Here is a 21,862-nt window from a genome sequence, read left to right as displayed (position 1 = left end):
ATAAATGACAAGTGAGTGACAACTGGTCCCTGCCTTTGAAGGACTTGCCGTGCATTAGGGTTGTAGTTAGGGTAAGGGCTAGAGTTAGGGTTCCTAGAATCTGTGTGTTGGCAAAAGGCTTCCCAGTGTCTGAGTTCCTTCCCAAGTTGTCTCACTGGAGTGTGAAAAACCGGTTCCCTGGACCGGGCAGGGCAGCAGTTTACCCCTTTCCACAGAAGAGAAACGGAGGCTCAGAAGAACTACCTGACCAGAATCATTTAATGGAGAGCCAGGAATAGAAATCAGGTTTTCTGGCCTCAAGCCCCGTCTTCTTCCTATGATACCATGGTAACACAGAGAAACATGAAGCAAGGTGATGTATTAATACTTTCGTTTGCAGGTCAGTTGGGAAAGAACAGTGTGGATCTTGGCTTTCAGGCGAGACTTGAGGGAAGCTCTAGGATCCCGGGGTTGGTGGGACAGGGAACCCCGCTGCGGGCCGTGGGCGGACCACCTGCAGCTCCCGGCGGGCTGCCGCGGGAATCGGGTGAGAAGCTCAGTGTATGACATTTCCGAGCTGGCGAGGGGAACAAACCGCACTCCTCTGCTCCCTCGTGTGTCTGGTTTTTCTTGGTAGGGGCAGGGGAATGGGAGCTGAAATCTGCCACCTTATGGTTGGCTCCTCCTGCCGAAGGTTGGTGTGGTTGTGTCAGGAAACTTCAAGGGAACCTCAGAGACACAAATCACCTTCCCGGGGCAGAATAGCCACTTTTCTGAAAGGGCATGAAGTTAGCGTATGGAGTCTGTGGCTAAGGGAATCAGCAAGTCTCGGCTAACCGGTCGTTAAGTCCACAGGCAGTGGTCTTGGCAACGAGAAGGCATGGTGAGGAGGCTGTGGATTTAAGCATCTACTTTCCTACACGTAGATTTCACTGCCCTTGGCAGCCAACAAGTGCTGTATCGTGGGAAGAGCTTAAACCGCCCTGTTCCTGTTGTTTTATTTTGTTTAACTTGAGACCATTTTCCTTGCCCCTGAAAAAAATATTTGGAGCCTCTCTGAATACCCAGGTGTCCCATCGGCCCATCCCTAGAGGGTTAGGTCCCTGGAACTTGTTTTTATTAGAAACTGCCTGTTGGGGTGCATGTGGGGGAGCAAAGGTCCCACTTCTCCTCCCTGTGACGGGTCCCTCAGTCTGTCTGCTGTTGTGACAGCTTGGGCATAGTGTCACATCTCAGTGCGGAAAGTGGCCCAAGTTGCCTTTGTCAGTGGGGCTGATGCACCATCAGCGTGAGCTGTGCAAGGTGGGAAAAGCTACTGGGGAATCGTCTTTCCTCCTGGTGGCTGCTAGTCACTCAGTTATCTTTCCTGCCCTCCCATCAAAAGCCCGGCACAGCCTTTTTAAAGAGACCTGCATGCATGCTCTTGGCCTCTGGGAGCTTCAGGGATCTGGTTTCCGCATCAGGGAAGGACAGGGGCTGTGTCCCAGGGCCCCCTCCCCACAGACCCTGGAGCTTGGATCCTGGCCGAGGCCTTTTGTTTTTGTTGGAGAGATGTGGGTGGAAAGCAGAGAGGAGCCTGGGATCCTGGGAAAAGTCTGTTAGCGGGTTCAGCACCTCCAGGACTCTGGAGGAGTGGGCCTGTGCCAGACACAGGGGAGGACACTGGAGAGCCGGGCGCTCAGGCCACAGGCTCTTCCTGCTCCGCCCGCCCTGGGCGAGGCCGCAGCACCCTGAGGACCTCTGCCATCTCTGTGTTTAAGATGCTGTCAGGGACAGCGCGGGGGCCTTCTAGCTGGTGTATATTTTGGATGTCCCCAGGACAGCAGAGGAGACTCAGGCCGACCAGGAGGGGCGGAGGCGTGAGGAGGGGCTCATGGGGTTGGACGCCACTGAGGCATCTCTGTCCTCAGGTCTGTCCACAGCCCCGGGAGCTGCCGAGGAATCTGGCTCTGACCATGAGAATGTCACAGCTTATTTTTCTGGCTAATGAAAGAGTTATGATTAGTCTTCTAGTTTGTATGGAGAACAGCTCTCCCCTATGTCCACTCTAATACATGTGTGTTTTTACAAAAGCAGTAATGCACAAAGAACCAACAAGCTAGAATCCTAGATTCTTAGTAAGATGGGGTTGGAGGGACCACGCAGCCAGCCTCCCACCTGGAATTCACCTGCTCATTCCCCGCCACCGCCCCTCGCCCGGCATGTGTACTGAGGGCCTACTGAGTGCTGGGGAGACAGCGTGAGAGGTCCTGCCCTGAAGGAGCGATTCTGGGTTTAGTGGAGGAGACGGCCATGCAGGCAGCTCTCTCCCAGGTACGTGGTAGGTGCAAAGCAAAGAACACACGGCCTATTGTGAGACCCCGGGCAGAGGTACTTAACTCGGTCCTGGGCCAGGGAAGGACCTGGAGGAGGTAACTCTGAACAGCAACTGAAAGAACAGTAGGTAGAGGAGGCATGAGGAAGAGAGAAAGGGCATTGGCTGAAGTTGAGGAGTGGGAGGAGATGAGACCAGAGAGGCGGTGGGGGAACAGATGGTGCAGGCTGTGTGCGGGGCAGAGAACAGTTTGGATGGGACATGGGGCGAGGATTTGGAGATTGGTCCCTTTGTGTGTCAAATGAATAAACAGCATCTCCCTAACTCATGCCCATGTTCATGAAACCTCCCATCACCTCTGCTTGTCCTTGCTCTGCTCACTCCTCCCTCCCCCCCATTCATCTTCTCTTTAAGCCCTATCTTCTTTAACCCTCATAAGATTCTTTCTTACTTCACAGCACCAGCGAAGACCATCAGGCGTGCTGTTTTTCCCATCCCCACTCCTGCCCCCACAAGCTACAGCTGTATCCATATCCATGACCTCCGCTTCCTTCCTCCAGCCTCCAAGGGTGAAGAGTCCCTCTCCCTCACCAAGGCGGGACCTGCCATCTGTGCCCATGACCACCCTCTTCTCAAAGACTCCTCAGGGATCATCAGTCTGTCCTTCTCGACCAACACTGTCCTCTTAGCTTATAAACATGTTCCCGTCTTCCCCTTCCTAAAAATAATCCTCATTCTGTGTCTTCCTTCCTGGTCCCTGCCTGCCTCCTCTCAAAGCGGGTCAACACAGCCTCTGCTTACTCATTTCCCATTGGCCCCTCAACCCCTTTACCCCACCAGCAACCTTGCCAAGTCCAGTGGATGCTGTCCAACGCTGATTTTATTGGAAGTCTCTGTTGCACTTGACATTATTGGCCATTCCTTCCTGAAAGTCTGCTCTCAACCTCTAGGACACCACATTCTACTTGTTCTCCTGAATCCCTCCTGACCAGTCCTACCCTGCTGTTGTGGACTGAATGTTTGTGTCCCCCCAAATTCATGTGAATAGCCTCCTATGTGACGGCATTAGGAGGCGAGCTCTTTGGGAGGTGATTGGGTCGTGAGGGTAGAGCCCACATGACTGAGATTAAGGCCTGAATTAAAGAAGTCTCAGAGAGCTCTCTCCTTCCTTCTGCTGTGTAAGGACACAACAGGAGGAGGTCGATCTGTGAACCTGGGAGCAGGCTCTCACCTGAGCCTAAATCCACCAGAGCATTGATCTTAAGTGTTCCAGCCTCCAGAACTACGAGAAATAAGTGTTTGTGGTTTAAGCCATCCAGTCCGTTATAGCAGCCCGAACAGACTAAGATGCCTGTTTCTCTTTCTAGACTACCTCTTAAAGCCCGCATCCTCTAGCCCTCTTCTCCTAAACCCTCTGTACGCATCTCATAGGTGACTGTTGAGAGACGATACGCCCTCTATACAGAGACTTCTCAAGCTGTGTCTCCTCTCCAGCTCTTTCCATGGCACCTGGATCCCGTAGCCTGGAGAGCCACTCCATCCAGATGGCCCACAAGAATCCCAGGCGCTACGTCTTCTTCCACAAACCTGCTTCCCTCTCGTGCTTCTATATTGGGAGTTGGTGGCTCAGTCATCTTCTAGGAGCTGCATGCCTCTTCTTCAGCCTAGTCACCATCCATGTCTACTCAGTCACTAAGTCTTCATGATTTTATTCCTAAACATTTCCCTTATCTGCCTCTTCCTTCCTCTCTCTACCACCAGTGCTGTACTAATTCAGGCCTCACCTTCTCTTGCTTGGAATTCTTTAGTAGCTACCTAACTGGTCATCCTCTCCTAAATCTTCATAGGAAGTCATTTCATTATTTTTCTACTTGACATTTCTAGAGATGGAGAGGAACTATGTCCTTATGGCAATACATTCCCACATTTGAACAGCTCTAATTGCTAGAAGGTCCCTCCTTGTATTGAGTCAAAATCAGTGCCCTTGCAATGTCCGCCTTATTCTTCAGGTAAGTGGACATAACAGCCCTTCAGATGCATGTGTTCTCCCCCGACTCCTGCCCCCACAAGCTACAGCTGTATCCATATCCATGACCTCCGCTTGTGACCATGTTTATTTCGAGCATGTCAGATTAGTTGGTATGAGTGGGCACTTTGAAATAAGACGGGATGAATTCTGGATTCATTCTCTAGGGATTTGAACCAAGACTATTTGACCTGTCATCTTGGGACAATAACAGCCCAAGCCTTCAGACATTTCAACACCATCCTCACGGTCCACTGAAGTCTTTTCTGTGCAGCCTGAACAGTCCCAATGTACTTTGGGAGACTTAGATTCTGGTTATCAGTCTATCCCTTGATCAGTATGTCTGAACAAATTAGGAAAATTCAGGGTCTTGGTCATATTTTCTCTTATGAGATATAAATATTCTTGCTACCTACTTAACTTCAGGGGCGATGTACAGATCCATGAGGTGTGAGTTACATTGTGTTGGGTGTCTCATCTCTCCAAGTCCAGTTGCTATTCCTGTGTTTCTGCCCATGACATCTAGCACGGTGTTTGTGGTTTTTAAAAAAGCTTGTTACATGAGGTGCAAAAGTTTTGAACTCCTCTGGAGGAAATATACCTTTGAGGTGACATGTGAGCTGTATATTGGAAGTGGTGGAGTTGATGCTTGGCCAAAACCTATCTTATGATGAATTTTTTTTTTTTAAATCCTCACCTGAGGATATCTTTTTATTGATTTTAGAGAAAGGGATGGGGGGAACATCGATGTAAGAGAGAGACATCAATCAGTTGCTTCCTGTACCTGCTCCAACAGTGGATTGACCCCACAACCTAGGCATGTGCCTTGACCGGGATTGAGCCCGCAACCTTTGTGTATGGATGACGTTCCAAGCAACTGAGACAGCGGCCAGGGCTATGATGAATCTTTTTTTTTTTTTTTTCTGTTAACCTACTGTGCACTTAGCCCTGACATATGATGCAATTTGTCCAAAGCAGATTTCTGAGCCAGTTGCTAGTCATGGTACTGTTTTGGCCAGAAGGAATTTGGGAAGTTGTTTATCCCACACACCGTGCTGGAAGGCTCCCTGAATCTTCAGATTTTCCTCTGTGTGTTTTGCATAACCCTTTTATTTTTTCTTCCAATTACTTCTCCTACTGTCTTTCAATGGCATGCATTGTGTTGAATATTGCCTCATTCATTTGAGGGGAATTAGGAAAAAGGATGAATTAAGTTGATTTTGATTTTCTGATATTCTTATTGAAGAGCACATAGGGCATCTATTTTGGTGAATGTATCAAATCTCTCATACTTTGAATGAATTTGTTGAATTAACCAGGTAGCATTACCGGTGGAAAAGATCTCTGGTTTGGATCTCCTTGCATTCTGAGTGTTGGTCAGCTGGTCTTTAGCCCCCTATCTTCAAGTCTGCCTTAGCCAGGGCAGTCTCTGTTTTTCCTCTCTCCATAGATGTTAACAAAGCACGACTATTACTGAATGGAATCTTACCGACAGACCCAGTGATTAATATTTCACTTGCATTGTCTCAATAAGCCTGTGTGCCAACCTGGTAAGAGAGAGAGGTATTAACGGAAGTCACTTGAGGACATGGTTAAAGGGAGCAAAGTGGTCGAACTTGTACTTAGCTTTTGCTTGAAGCCCTTTGTTCCACCCGCCCAATAAACCTTTAAGTGGAACCGGTGACCTTCGGCCTTCATCTTAAGTGTGGTGCATTCGACATCTCGCTGGGAGGAATCAGAGCAGAGGATGGCCTCGTGGGGGTGATTCGGATGTCTGCTCCTCTGTGGGCTGCTCCAGGAAGCCATCATCTAAATTTGATCTAGAGGAGAAGGTACCGGCCGCAGCTTTCAGCACAGCAAGATGTTAACAAATGGCCTATTGAAAATGTCATCGTGTTTCACTTTATCTGTGACCAGCGAAAGGTGAGACCCCCTTGGAGCTGAGCCCTGAGTGAGCCCAGGGGTAAATAATGCTTTGTCAAGAGGGTGAGGAACATGATGGGCAAACCCACTGGGGCAGGGGAGCGGGGAGCTCGGGTGTAATGAGTGCGCGGAGCAGGTTCTCCCACACGTGGGAAACCTTTGTGAAGGAACGACGCCATTTTGGTGTTGGGTGTACTGCCTTGTGTCAAACTTAGAATTCCTCCAGCAGTTTTCAAACCGAAATCCGCCTCCTTCAGTGAAAAATAATTTGCAGTCCCTTGGTGTTCCATCAAAATAAAACCGAGCTTCAAAAGCAATCGCTTTATGATCCTGAAGGATGGGAAGGTGTGGAGGAGACCTTGCCCAGAGAATGACTGGGGATAAAAGGCAACAGGAATTTAACATCAAAGGCAGCCGTGGGTCCCCATCAGAGGGATTCTGATATAATTAGGTTAGCATGGAGGATCAACTTACTGCTGCCTGCTTAGGGGTGCGCTGCTTTCAGGCTTCAATCTGCACAAATTAAAATTAAATGAGTCTTTTTCATTTACACACACAGAGAGCTGAATTTTAATGGGAATTTCTCAGAATCTCAATAAGCAGGGTGTTCCATAGATATCTTCTCCATATTTCCCATCCATGGCCTCTGAGCCTCTTTTGATAAGCCTTTGATAAGGTTTGATAATGAACAAAATGAAATTTCTCAGTTTTTTGGCTCTCGAGGGGTTTCGATGGCATTTCCCCATCTGCGCAGGGTCTTCACTTGTCTATGAAAAGAAAAAACACATATAGTAGGAAAACGAAACATCTTAATTTAGCAGCAAATGGCAAATCAGTTTTTAATGGCACTGGAGTGCAAATCTCATATAAAAGTTATAAATTGCATGGATTTAATTAAAATGTGGCAAATGGCATCAAAACCCATCTGCAGATCTTTGCTGAAGATGAGATTCTTTCTAGGATTTGGAAGAAGCGAAATTTACATCATCAAGGCCCTTAAACATGAGCATCAGAAACCTGAAACTTAGTGTGATGTTATGAAATTTCTTTGCTACTGCTTCATTTCTCTCCAGCGGGCCCAGGCCCCCTCGCTGCCCCGATAAGGGGGAGAGAACACCCAGGACTTCGGCGGAGCTGCTTGCGGTTCACTGCTGTACATTCTCCCCAGATGTCTTGTCTCTCAGAGAGGCGGTCACCCTGTCAGGCCCTGGAGCCTTTCTCCCACGCCTGCACCTCCCTCAGATCTGGCCCACGAGGCTGGGCCACAGCAGGCTCTCAGGAAGTCCTTGAGCTTAATCAGAGGCACAGTGTTCCAGCGCCTGGAAGGCTCTTGATTAAAATTGGCCTCCTGATTATTTCAGCAGAACTTTGGCCACCAAGGTGGTGTACGTATGAGTTAGGAAGCTGCCTACAAAGGCCGCTGCGCTGAGCTTTAATGTAAGGCTTGAAAGGAGCAGGTTCTGCCGAAACCGGTTTGGCTCAGTGGATAGAGCGTCAGCCTGCAGACTGAGAGGTCCCAGGTTCGATTCCGGTCAAGGGCATGTACCTTGGTTGCGGGCACATCCCCAGTGGGGGGTGTGCAGGAGGCAGCTGATCGATGATTCTCTCTCATCGATGTTTCTAACTCTCTATCCCTCTCCCTTCCTCTCTGTAAAAAATCAATAAAATATATAAAAAAAAAAAGAAAGGAGCAGGTTCAAGGCAAGGGACCCAGGTGAGACCAGCAGTCCCCATTTGCCAGGAGCCCACACCCAAAAGGCAGAGGCCCCGGGGACACCCTTGGGTCCCCTCCCTACTGGCACAGAGTGTCTCTGTGCGAATTGGAATACGGCACCCTTTCCTCAAGACACTGTCTTGCCACCTGCCAGGCAACTGTTTTAATCAAACAAAATTTTAAAGGCTGGGCATGAAGGACGCCTCCTTAAATGTAGTGCCACGTGCAGGTCCCAGACCAGGGGCCAGGCCATGGTGACCACCACGAGGCTGAGCCAGGCTGAACTGCCCAGTTGCTCTTGCCACCATCCGCTCTTGTGTCTACCAAATAGGAGAGAGAAAATTGGGATTTACCTTTTTTTTTTTCTTTTCTCTTTGGACTCTTACTTACAAAGTTAATTGTCTATTTAAGTGAAGACTTTGGCTTTCATCACAGTTGGTAGCATGAGAAACTGTATTTGTCTAGCCTGGCACCCCAGTGGGGTAAGTTGGATTAGGAAATTGAAGCCCTTCTTCATTTATCTTTGGATTATAAGAAAATATTTTAGGTAAGCCACACAGCCCGAGAGTGTCGATGAAAGGTGACACAGACCTCAATATGTGATTGTTTCTTTGCAAGGTTTAGGATCGCCACAAGTGCCATCCCCTTTCCTTCCATGTGACCTTAGATTAAAACACACAAGGGTTTGTACTAAAGTTGCTGGACTTGAAACTTGGGGAGAACTGGACTTTCATTTTTCAGCCTGTGGGCAGGGTTAAGAGTGGCAGAAGTCACTGAGTTTTATTCATTCTGGGGGTTCGATTTATGCAACTTTTCAATGGTAAAAAAGACCAATTGGCGCTCTCAAAGCCCTGGATATACTTTGGAATTTGTCTATACCCTGGCCCACTGCTTGAGATTCAACACAAAGCAAGGCTTCAAAGGGGCCGAGTTTCTGAATCTCCAAAGAATCTCATTCTTAGGTGGATTTACTTGCAAGATGATCCCAGACGAGGCAACCGTAGCAAGGCATCAGAACACGTTGTGGAATGGTTATCGAAAGTGTGCTTTTTTCTTATGTTTACAACGTTTATTAGGAACTGCGATGACGTAGGCTTCCTGTCAGGGCAGGTCTCGCCAGCGTTCAGTGGGTTGAGATGAGTCTGTCTTTCTGAATTCTCGCCCCGCCCAAGCTTGGGCCACCTGCTGGCTGTTCACAGCACACTCCTGAGGGTTTTCCCACCAGCTCATCAGGGACAGGGGCTTGCCTCTGAAATTAGAGCAATTTTACATGATGATCCACAACGCCAGGCAGGCATAACTTTGTTTGTGATCATAAGTTCTGGATGAGATTTCTAGAAACACGTGGCCTGTGGGGTTGTTTGGTACGATGTGATGAGAGGTCTGGACTGTTGCTGACCTCTCCCTCCGTTGATAAGCTGGTCCAGGGCAGAAGAAAGAGGCTTTGTTCAAGAGCCCATGGCATTCTGGGTGTTGTGACCCAGCACCCCTAACTCGGATAACATAGCCCAGAAGCTCCCTCTCTCCATCCCTCCCTCTACATTCTCTCTTCTCTCCTTCTCTTTTCATGCACACAATCCCTTCCTCTTTTTTATTTCAAGGCAGTTCATTGCCCACTTCGATCATAGAGTCAATGACTAGAAAATAATTTTTTTAATTCAACAAAAAATGTAATCGTGGGGGCTGAGTGAAAAAGGTGAAGGGATTAAGAAGCACAAATTGGTACTTACAAAATAGTCATGGGGATGTAAAGTACAGCATAGAGAATGTAGTCAGTGATATTGTAATAACTATGTATGGTGCCAGGTGGGTACTAGAAATATTGGGGACAACACTTTGTAAAGTGTATGATTGTCAAACCACTATGCTGTACACACAAAACTAATCTCTATATATAAAAGCCTAAGTGACCGTTACAACCGATTGACCACTTGACCGGTTGCTGTGATGACACACTGACCACCAGGGGGCAGATGCTCAATGCAGGAGCTACCCCCTGGTGGTCAGTGCACTCCCACAGCCAACCTCCCGTGGCCAGCCAACCTCCCATGGTCCCTCCCCCTGGCTGAATTCGTGCATTGGGCGTCTAGTATAAAATAATATCGATTGCCAACTATAATTGAAAAAAAATTTTTTTTAAGAATTAAAAGAAAAAACTTTCTGACTAAGCCTCCAAGGCCCTGAAGGACACCTAATCCCCATACTAGGGCCTGTGAGCCTGTGAAAGACGTGAAACTTTCTTGCGCTCTCACACTGCGACTCTATGTCACCCATGTGCTGAGGGCGTGGGAGTCAGCTGGAGCTAACTGTAACCACGTGTACTGGTTAATATGAGACAAATGCATGCAAAGTGCTTGCCACCCAGGGAAAGTGCCTTCTTACAGGTGGTCGATGTCACCCTGCACAGATGGAACCATTTAGTGCTTCTCAGAATCCCAAGAACTAGTGAGTTTGAACTGAAATGAACAGAATAAACAAATTTATGCCTAAGTAGAAATTGACTGTTCCAACTTCTAGTTTTATTCCATCAAAATTAAATGATCAAAGGCCTTTTAATAGATTTCATAATCTTAAAAAAAAAAATTAGTGAAGCAATTTTTGTGGCTGGGCGTCATCTTTGTAAGGGGGTTCAAATTCCACATTGTTCCAAACAAGAGCCTACTGTGTGCCAGGTGCTTTCTGTGCGTTGGGTCAGGAGTCCCAGGATGTGGGTACTGCTATCCCTAGGTGCATAAAGAAACAAGAGGAGACTAGAAAGTTAACCAAGGCCACCTGTTCTTGATCAACCTTCTTCCCACTCATTGACAAGGATGCTGACAAGGATGGGGAAGGCAAGCTTGGTTCTGGTCAGTAAGTGTTTGCTGGGCACCTGCTGTGTGCTAGTCCCTGAGCTAGACCCTGGGAGACAAAGACATGGCCTCTGTCCTCAAAGAGCTTGTGGCAGCAGACGCATTGCCCACTGTGTAGAGTCTGTTGGTGGGTTCCCTGCCCGCTTAGATAAAATCCAACTAATTTATTGTGGTCTTCGAGGCCCCTGCCTGCCTCACTCTCTCTTCTGTTCTCTCCCCGTTCCCCAGCCTGCACCATGCGACGGAGGCATGAAGGAGGGACACAGGAACCGTGTGTTCCGGGAGCTGTGTGAGGTCCCTGCCGTCGGGGTTCTGTGTCCGTGTGCATTAATTAGGATTGGAGCTCAGGGCCGGATAGAGAAGCCTTATGAAGGCTTTGGGTTTTATTTGTGGGTGACTGCGAGCCCTTCAGAACATAACCAATATTTCCCTACACCTCAGCAACCCGTGGGCCCAAATAAAGGCTTGAAAATGTAAATGACCCAAATCTGCTGACTCATGGACACCACTGCATAATGACAGAACCTTGCTCGGCTCCCTTACCAGTTATTTCTGGGGGTCCATGGCCCTCTCCTGTCTGGTCCTCCTCTTGAATTCAGGCCTGAATTCCTACATGAGATGTCAGTATATGGCAAGGACAGGGGTTCAGCTCTCTGGGCTCCGAGAAATGTGTTCAAAGCTCAGGGCTCTGGGAGGATATGGCAGGCTGGGGGTTTGTGTCCCCCTTGGACCAGGTCTGGGGGAGTGGGGACTAGGCATACGAAGCCCATTCACTTGTTTGCAGGGGCGCTGGAAGAGACTCCTGTCAGCCTCGCTGGGCACCCCGTGAGTGTCTGAGCCAGGGGGGCAGGATAACTCGGAGCATTGCAGGTGGCGGGTTGAGGACCAGACATGGGGGTGAGGGCATTGTTAGTAAGCTACTACAGAAGCTCAGGGAAAGCAGAAGAGGGAGGAACGGGCTTGGCAGGGAAGATGAGTTCCATTCATCCACACTGACATCCAAGCTCCGAAGTGGATTCTGGTAAATATTCTTACCTGGACACCAACCCAAAGGTCTGGAGATGGAGACTTCAGCAGCAGCACTTGGCAGGAGACTCCTAAGTCGCCTTGTCGGCAGCCCCACCTCCAGCCAGTCCATCCCGCTCACTGCGGTGCGATTGATCTGTCTGAAAGCATCTTTTTTGTACCTGCTGCCTTCCCGGACAGAGATTTTTTTTTTCTTTAAAAAAATTGTCAGTTACAGTTGACATGCAATATTCTACTAGTTTCACGTGTGCCACATAGTTTTTGGACATTTATGTAACTTACGGAGTAAGTGATCACCCAGTAACCAGGCAGAGCTTTCCAGTTCTCTCTCTGGAGTGTGAACGTCTACCCCTCAGCCCGCAGTTTCAGGCTCCTCTGTCCAGTCCCTGCCTTCCTGGATCGGGACGTCTTTGGTCACAGGTGACAGGAGTCCAGTGCAGACCAGCTTAGGCCACAAGGGGAATGTGCTGGCTGATGTCATCCGCTGGGGCTCAGCCATGTGCGTGCCACCAGACACTCCATCTCTCCTCCTCCTCTCGGCATCCTGACTTCATTCTCTCAGCACATTCTGGCAGGGAACAAGAGGTGAAGCAACCTGCATAGTTCAGGTCTCGTGACATTGTCAGCAGAGTGGGTGGAGTGTCTTTTTTACTCGGTTCCACTGAGAAAAACCCCAGAAAGAACTCTGAATCCCAGAACAGATTGGGTCAGGGGCCCTTACCCAGGTCAACCAGTAATAAGCAAGAAGGATGAATCTTAATCACAGGCTTGGAGGAAGTGTGGAGCTCTCCTGTGGGAGGAGAGGTGATATGTATATATCATATGCACATGCGCACACACTCACTGTCGTGCTTCTGTGTGCCTCAACCCCCTCCTCCCAACCAGAACCTCCATCCAGCCAAGCTCAGCTCCTCTGACCTCACATGCGCCAAATACCCTTCCTGTTCTCAAGGGTTATCCTCAAGGGCTAACCCTGATTCCTCATCCTCTCCTCCCCTCGCGGGCGGGGGGTTGGGGGTGGGGGTGGAACACAGGGACTTTTCTCTTCTGATACAAGAGAAAGCAAAATGGCAAAGAAGTGAGTGAGCTGCTCAGGCTGCAGAGCTGGAGGCAGGGATGAGACCCAGGCAGTGTGTTTCCCCAGCTCAGGGATGGTTGAGCTGTTCCTCTGTGTGTGGTCTTCCCAGACGCGCTGGCTCTCCATGAGGGTAGGGACCAGGGCTGTCATCCCCGCTGGAGGCCCGATGGCTGGCTAATTGCTTAGTCCTGATTCCCCCTCCCCCCCCCCCAAGCCTTTCTCTTTCTGCCTGCACCCCCCAACTCCCGGGCCTGGGGACTGGGTCTTTGCTGGTGATGTGCACGATTTAAAATTCTGTGGGAACTGGGAAGCTTTTCTTCCTGGAGGGACAGAATAAAATCAATATTAATTATAATGCAGATGCCATCTTTTTCTAATCCCCTCAACTGTCTCCAACATGCAAATGAGTGTGTGCAGCCTCCTCTGGGCTTTCCCACAGATGCTCCGTGCACTCCCTCCCTCGTCCGGGACTTAGGAGCACTAGCCTCCCATGAATTCGGGCCCATTGTTGTGCCTGATTTGAAATGCAGGCTCTAATGCCACGCAGCCCCTTCCTCCCAGGCTAGAGCGGCTTTTCCCTCCTCGGAGGGCTGTTGAAACGTGGCTTTCTGTGTGCGCTGAGGTTCCCAGCACGCTCCTGGAGCTGGCTCTGAGCCTCTGGCATGTGTGTCCCAACCATTTCCTGGGCTCCGGCTCTTCCTGCCTGTCAAGGCCAGACTTGCTGGGGGCCACACGGGGCTGCAGAGATGTTCATTCCAGATTCAGAGAGATAAGCACGATCTTTTGAGCCGGCCAACGTTGGCAAGCTAGGACCCGTCCTGGCCTTGTCACTGAACCAGAGATCTGGGGCAGGCGGTGGCAAGGTCCTTGAGAGGATTGAGGAGACCTCTGCCCGGCAGCCGGCGGGCACCGAGACAAGTGCCAGGCTGCTCTCCCGAACTGCTTCCCTTCCAGCAGGGCCCCCTGTGCCTCCACGCATCGGACCAAACAGCGGAACACGAGCTGTTCATGTGTGTAGCCAGAGGAGCCGCAGTCTGATGCAAGCCTGTAACAACGGTTCACAGTGCGGGCTGCGTGCCAGCTGTGTCCTCAGTGCTTTACGGCCACAGACCCGTTTCACCCGTAGTAACATCTCAGCACATAGAATTATGCCCATTTGGCAGACCAGGGGCCTGAGGCTTCACAGAGAGGTGAACTCATTTGTGCACCGTCACTCAGGCCCTCAGTGGCACAGTGCCTGTGGGGGCGGAGGGGTGGGCTGGCCACGCTCTTAAACACGGATGGTAACAGCACAGGGTCATTGAAATGCTGGCCATGGGAAAGGTATAGCTAGACTCGGATTGCCATGAAAAGCAACAATTATAGCAACTTACGAATTTCCTAACTAACCTTCAACTTGGTGTGACAGTGTGGGCCTCCTCCACATTCACCCTCGTTACCAACTTCCCTTCCTCGTCAGCCCAAAGCTACTGGGAGCCATGCGAGTGGGTAACCAGGATACATAGTTACCCTCTTGCCCTCTCTTCCCCCTTTCTTCTTTTCTTTCCTGCTCAAGGTAGGCTTATGACTTAATCTATATACATAGCACCTTTTCTTACACCCCACCCCAAAAGGGCCACTCCCACATTCCTGATGGATCAAATTCAGGCAAGCCTTGGAGTAGGAGATGTGGGTCTTGCCTGCATCTCTCTCTCACGGTGGCTGTGGGTGGATTTGGTCCCCGAATGAACCTGGCAAGACCTGTGGGCAGAGCGTTCTTGATCCAAAGCCCAGCAACTTCCCTTCCTCCGGAGGTTGTGCCTCAGCTGCTGTGTAGGGTGCAGCCCGTGCTGGGGCAGCAAACCCACCCTGTCTCCATCCTCCCCTCTCTGTGACCTGCTCCCCTCACCATGGGAAACTCTGAAACAAGGAGTCAGACTCGCCTTCTCGGAATGACGTTCAAATTTAGGGGCAAATAGAGAATTTGAGTTTGGAGAAAAGTTGTTGCTATAATGTGGTCATTAGTAGCATGTAGGGCATTTGGGTGAAGGATTGATTCCTCGTGAGTTGTCTTGCTGTCTCTCTCGGTCTGGTAGTGGAAGAACATCAACTCCAAAGGGCCAGTGAGTTTGCGTGTCCATTCGGTATAAATTTTCTGAGGGAGCACAGCTGTATTAAACTTGCTCTGGTGTCACGGTGGCCCCTGTCCCAGATGCCCACTGCCCCGTGCCTACGCCCCATGCTGACATCCCATGCCGACAGAGGAATGGAGAATGATTTGGGTCCGGCCAGTCTCTGAGGCCCACTGGATCCAGAAGGTGTCTACAGAAAGCAACGTGAAGGAGTGGGGAAGTGCGAGCTGGGAGGAAAGGCTATGGGGAACCGGACCGGATCTGCATGATGTGCTTGTGTCCTCTTTATTTTCCCAAAATTGGAAGCTGTTGGAGTGTTGAGTCCTGCCTCTTATTCTGTCGCTTCTCCTGCTTAATTCTGGGCTACGCATAAAATAACAATGCATGTGAATATTACGTCAGTGCAAACCTCTCTCCTCCCCTTGCCTCAGAAGGTAGCCTAAGGAAGGGCGGGAGGAGTCTTTGGCATGAGTAGAATCAGAATTTCAGAGGACACGGATGATCACACAGGTGAATAAAACCGTTGCCGAAGGCAGAGGAGCTATTGTGTTACTTCTAATTGCTAGAATGTACTTCATGGTCCAGAAGATCTCAAACTACGGTAGTCTAGGCCATGACTGAAACGGCTGCATCTCGGGGAGAAATTCAGATTCCTCCCAGAGGGCAGCCGGTAAGTGGAAGGGTCACTGTTAGCAAAAGTTTGGTTGTTTGGGGAAAACCAACAGAATTGGATCAAATGTGTGACCCGTCCCATGAAGCAGGAATCTCATTCCTGGTCCCCAGGGAGCACAAATATCAGTCACGGCGCTCTCAAAGAGACAAGTGGGTACATTTTATCAATTTTCTAATACGGTGGGTGGTCACCCTTCACCAACCATGGGATTGACAGCCCATCAAAGGACTTATCTATAGCAGCAAAATCATAGTTGGCAAGGTCAAGGCCTCATAAAACATAGGCACTGGGAAAAACAATAAAAGTTGCATTCGTATATGTGATTAAAACAGTAAGTGAAAGTTCTAGCAGGCATCCATCCCCAAAGGAACCACATCAAACCACTGTTTAATGAGGAGCATGACCACCTGTGGGTGAATTGCCTTCTTCAGTTTGAAAGTGCCCACATCACCTGCTGAGGCGGAAGCGCCCAGCAGCCACCCAGCTGGTTTAATGCGGAAGAGCCAGCCCCCACTGGCTGGAAATGAAGAGCTCTTTCCAATTGCTCCTGTGCTCTGGGGCTATCTCCCTCCTCCCTCCCTCCCTCCTCCCTCACCCCCTCCTCCCCACTCTCTCCTCTCCTGCTCTTCCTCTTCATCTCCCTGTATCTTCCCCTCCCTTCTCTTTCAAATACAACTTGAGCAATTGTGTAACCTCCTAAGTTTTCACAATTTATGCAAGAAATTAATATTAATATTTTTTATTGATTTCAGAGAGGAAGGAGAGAGAGAGAGATAGAAACATCAATGATGAGAGAGAACATTGATTGACTGCCTCCTGCACGCCCCACACTGGGGATTGAGCCTGCAACCCAGGCACATGCCCTGACTGGGAATTGAGCTGTGACCTCCTGGTACATAGGTCAACGCTCAACCACTGAGCTACGCTGGCTGGGCAAGGGCATATTTTTTGAAGTCTGGTCTTCCCTCCTGAATTATTTAGGAAGGTCAGTCTTACTGGTCTCTGTTTCTCTCCTCTCTGTGTACTTTCCTATAGTGCCCCATCTACAGAGTCTACAGGGAGAGAACAGTAATTGTGGATTTTCCTCTAAGGAGTTAAGATAGAAGTAATAAGATAGCTGACTTTATATTTTTGGTAGCGAGTATAAAACAGTATTATCTCAAAAACTGGAGTGAAAGATTATTGCACATAAAATGCTAAAAAACACAACAACAACAAAAACTTACAGCCCTAGCCAGTTTGGCTCAGTGGATAGAGCATTGGCCTGCAGACTGAATGATCCTGGGTTTGGTTCTGGTCAAGGGCATGTACCTGGGTTGCAGGCTCGATCCCCAGCCCTGGTTGGGGCACATGTGGGAGGCAACCAATCATTATGTCTCTCTCACATCGATGTTTCTCTCTGTCTCTCCCCCTCCCTTCCACTGTCTCCAAAGAAAAAGAGGAAAAATATCCTCGGGTGAGGATTCACAACAACAACAAACACCCTTACAATTTATGAGAGATGCTGGGAAAGAAAGAGTGGGTGGGACAGTGAGCAGCAATCTGGTTGTTGGCTATCAGAGAGGAAGAAGACGGAGAAATACAGAGAGTACACTTTCATCGGAGGGTTACATGGAGGATAGGCTCTGCTGATCTCTACATGTCTCAGAGCTCTGACCAAGGATGCAGCACGAGGGATTTAAGCTGGGCATACAGACTGTCAGGGTGGCTAAATAGGGGCCAGGGTCACAGTAGCCTTGGGATTTAGTTCAGCTGCTAGTGACAGGAACACCCAAAATAACAGGCTTAAACAAGACAGGCGATCACATGGAAGACCTGGAGGCGGGCAATCCGGGGCTGGGATATTGACCCCGCAGTGTGAGGGACCAGCTAGCCTACGCCTTGTGCTCCCCTAGGGTGTGGCTTCCTCTTCGGGGTTCAGGATGGTGTTGCAGCTCCCGCCATGACGGCTCAGCTACGATGTCCCACCAGCACTGCAGTGGACCCTTCCTTGGCCAGAGCTGAGTCATCACATCTCCCTGTGAGAGAGGGAGATTGAAGATGTCATCCGTTAGCTCTGTGTCAACATGCCCAGCCAGACTAGGGCTTCAGATCATTGGAGAGAGAAGAGGAGGATCTTCATAACTAAGGAAAGTCATAGAGGTTCCTCATCTTGGCATATGTGTTCATTCAGGGAGGACGGAGTGCCTAATACATTCAGGCCTTGCTTGGGGGTAGATGGGAAGAAGGCACTTGGGTCCCTGCTCTTGTGAAGCTTAAAATCTAGTGGGAGCGAGACAGACACTAAACTAACAGTAGACGTGGCCCAGTGGACCGTCTACATTCTACACTCCCGTCTTCCCAGCGAGCTGTCTTCAGGGGCACCTGTGCATGATCAGTGGTCCGAGCCGACAGAACCCACAGCACTGCTGACGCCTGCGGGCATCAGGCAGCCGATGGCAGCCTCTCTGATGTGAATTCAGCTTATCAAACCCTCCCATGCCTGCACTGGAAGAACAATGGTGGGGGAGAGGAGGAGGGAGAAGTAAACAATTAGTAAGCCAGAGCCCCACCTTGAAAGTGGCCCCTGAGTCATTCTGAGGCCAGTGCCTTCACGGGCTCACATGCTCAGAAAGACCGGGATAAGAATCCAGCCGGGAAACCCTGTCTGTTTTCATTTTCTGCGGTGGAGAGGCCTCTGGGCCCTGTCCCCGCTCAGGGACCGAGCAGTGTGATAAGGATAGCTTGCTAGTTCCTTAGGGCTTTTGAGGCCAAGCAGGGGAACTTGGGAAAACACAAGGACACAGCCTTTTCCTGCTCCCATGACCTTCAGCCAGCCGTCCCTGAGCCTGGTTTTGCTGGGAACCGGGCAGATGTCCCAGTGCAGTTCACAGGTCGTAAGTGGGTGTGGTTTCTAAATTAAACTGGAAGCCAGTGTTGCCCACCCAGACCTCCTGCCCTGGCCGCCTGGGGATGACCCAGAGCAGAGACTCAGACTATCTGAGGTGAAGGACCAGCTGTCTGTTTTGGTTTAAAGTTTCAACTTCCAATCTGACTTAAAAATAAAATATTAGAAAAATGAAATTAAAAAGGCATACAAAATGTAGACGTCGACTTCTATTATTAGATTCAAGAAACGTAAAGTTACTCTGTCCAGTTGCTCTGAAAGTCTCTCTAAGGCTGACTCCATTCCTGGCCTGGATTTGCCAACAGCAGCGAATCCAGAGCTGTCACCACCAGCCAGCTGGGGACGGCTGTCCTTCCCGGCTTCGGTTCCCAGGACAGCGCTGAGGAAGCTCTCTGCGGCCTCAGTGTGCCTCATGCCCGCACATCTCTCTCTGGTGCCCCTGCCCAGCTCTCCACGTTTTTAACTGCTACCTGAGTAGATAAAGGCACAACGTGGCCATCTCTCCTATCACAGTCCCCATGTGCAGGTGGACATTATACTGCACACTTACAGCCAGAGAAATGAAAGGTCACAGCTAATTGTAATCATTATCCAGGCTCCCCTACCTGGACAGGGCTCTGGGCATATTCAGGTTTGATCAGCAGAGCAGCCAACCGTAAGGCGGGCAGTCGTCGCCAGCTTGGCCTGGCCTGGCGGGCGTGGGCAGGGCGGGAGGTCAGTGTGGACTCTGTGTTGCAGTTCTCCAAGGAGAGGCACGTCATGGACAGAACCCCTGAGAGGCTGAAGAAGGAGCTGGAGGAGGAGCTGCTGCTGAGCAGTGAGGACCTGCGCAGCCACGCCTGGTACCACGGCCGCATCCCCCGACAGGTACCTGCCTCCTCCCTGCCAGCACACACCCGGCTGTTCTCAAACAGTGCCCAGACCGATGACCCTGCAGGGTCACGCACCAAGGCCGTGTAGGAGAGAGCCCCCGTTTAGCCAAAAACAAATACTATAAAACGGCCTGCCGTGGCTTAACTTCGGCCTGCCTCTAAGGACACCTTGGGAAAAGCGAAAGTCAGAAAACCAAAGTACACTTCCACACGCCCAGCGAGTGGATGCGGAAAAGGCAGGTGTTCTGTGGTCTGCAAACACGGGGCAGGCAGGAGGCAGCCACCGCAGGGTGGTACCTGAGAAGTAAGGCCGGGCTGTGGTGCCGATGATTGAACTGTTGGCTGGCTGCCTGCAGCCTCACGCCTCCGGAGCCTGCTTCCTTTCTGAGGCAGTGGCTTAATTTCCGATAAAGAGAGGGGTATCATTGAGGCAGCGGCGCAGAGCAACAACGCCCCCTGTGCACTGCCCGACCCCTGGCCCAGGGATGGGGGAGAAGAGGGACCAGATCAGTGATCACAGATTCATGGCCTGGAATGTACCTTGTGATTGTTGTTTGAGCGACAGCCATAAATAATGGGGTTTTGTTTGCTTAATAATATAGAAAGTGGAAAACAAAACAAGTACAGAACCAAGGTCCAGAATTTTCCTTGGGCTTTTATGACAACCTGACCCGCCAGTCATTTACCCAAGACAACATGACAGGAAAGGAGTGGGTGGGGGTGAGGGGAAGGGCATCATGTCATGAGTTATTTTTTTTAATGAAGCAGATTTCTCAGCCTTATCAAAGAAATAATCCTTAGTCTAACTTTTTCTCTCTTTTTTTAAAAAGTTTAAATTTGATTGTAGAAAATACAGGGAGCAAAAAAGGGAGAAAATTACCCCCTCACCCATAATTCTCCCTCCTGGAGATAACCACTGTGAATAGTTTGATATAAATCCTCCCAGACTTTTCTAAATCAAGGATGACATCACACCACATATACTTTTTGGAAGCCCACTTTCTCCACTTAATGGCATACCCTGAGAATTTTCTCCAGCTATCAAATACTCCCATTCTACATTGTGTGCATTTTCGTTGTACACATGCACCATTATTTATTGGGCATGCTGACCAACATCCTGTAAGATAACTGCTATGTTCACAACTATAATTATTTCCTCAGGCTCAATTCCAAGAAATGGAAATTTGGGGGGGGTGACAAAAAATATTTTTAAGGCAAAGATGCAACTTAAAGTAGCCATGGTGGCATACTGTTCTAAGCTAACTGATCAAATGTTGGAATGGCCTGGAAAAATGATCAAACTTTATAAAATCTGTGACTGTCGCTGCCATGCTTCTCCCTATCTCGACCATAAAATTTGTTTCCACTTGCCGTGAGTGTAAATTTTCAGCTCCGCATCATTCCAGCTTGCATAACTGAACACTGTAACAATAATAATGATAGTTATAGCTAACACTCCTTTCCATTTTGACTGCTGCTCTGTAGTCACATGATCCCTACTTTTCAGGTCCCATAACGGAGCCACAGAGAGATTAGGTAACTTGCCCAGAGTCACACAGCGGAGCCAGAATGCAAACCCGGGCCAACTGCCTATCAGATCGTGCTGCACCGCAGTGTACATTCTCCTTTTTCTATAAACGTCAGCGTCCTCATAGTTAACGATTTTTTTTTTTATCAAATACTGTGTTCCATTGTACTTGTGCTTTGCATATATTATGGATGCAGATGTATATTCCTCCCAACTTTGTTCCAGGGCCTCCATCTGGCCAGGGTCCTGTCCAAGCCCAGCCCTGCCCGCCCATTTCGCAGATCCTTTGCTCCAGCCCCATCATTTCCTCCTCCAAGCACCCTGCCCCTTGCTAGCCCCACCCTGTGCTCATGCTGAGCCCCACGTGGAGCACTGCCTTTGCACCATCCAAATTTTCCCTCGCCTTCAGACCAGCGGGGCTCCTGCCTCCTCCTTAAAACCTCTCCTGGCCAAGCCCCCTTCCTCGGCAACCACGTCGTTTACCTGTGGCACCAACTCAATTGGGAACTGATCATGCGCCACCTTGTGACGGCGATCGCCCGATCCCCTCCCAGGCACTTACCTCCTAGTGTACTTTTTCCTTCACTTTATGACATCTGACATACCATACCCTCCTCACTAAAAAGAAGCTCTCCACTCCAAATAGAAGCTCCATGCAGTGGGGTCTCCAGTCTGCCTCAGTCACTGCTATGAACCCGGAGCCTACAGCAGGACTTGGCACATACTGAGTGGCCAGCATGAATGGCTGGGTCTTCTAAGAATTAGACTTTTGAAAAGTCAAGAGCCAACTGAGGGAGTAGAGACAACACGGCATTGTCTTCCGTTGGCCCAAAGAAGGGGGGAGAAATACAGTTTTTAAAAGGAATGTAAGCTGGCCTT

At 49.7% G+C, this 21,862-nt stretch overlaps 1 protein-coding gene across 7 annotated transcripts in view; it reads left to right on the top strand.

Moving 5' to 3' along the window:
- The window catches only part of BCAR3 (BCAR3 adaptor protein, NSP family member), a 113,419-nt gene that overhangs the window by 65,727 nt on the left and 25,830 nt on the right, over positions 1–21,862 (top strand). For 6 of the 7 annotated variants that reach the window (XM_054721384.1, XM_054721389.1, XM_054721385.1 and 3 more), the window contains one exon: positions 19,319–19,447. In XM_054721384.1, coding sequence (XP_054577359.1) covers positions 19,319–19,447 — 129 coding nt within the window. Of the gene's footprint in view, positions 1–18,138; positions 18,146–19,318; positions 19,448–21,862 lie in introns of those variants that run through there. The other variant, XM_054721387.1, reaches the window with a different exon arrangement.

Source organism: Eptesicus fuscus, chromosome 9, assembly GCF_027574615.1.
Source record: "Eptesicus fuscus isolate TK198812 chromosome 9, DD_ASM_mEF_20220401, whole genome shotgun sequence".
Taxonomy (NCBI): domain Eukaryota; kingdom Metazoa; phylum Chordata; class Mammalia; order Chiroptera; family Vespertilionidae; genus Eptesicus; species Eptesicus fuscus.
This window is presented reverse-complemented; position numbering and strand designations above follow the sequence as displayed.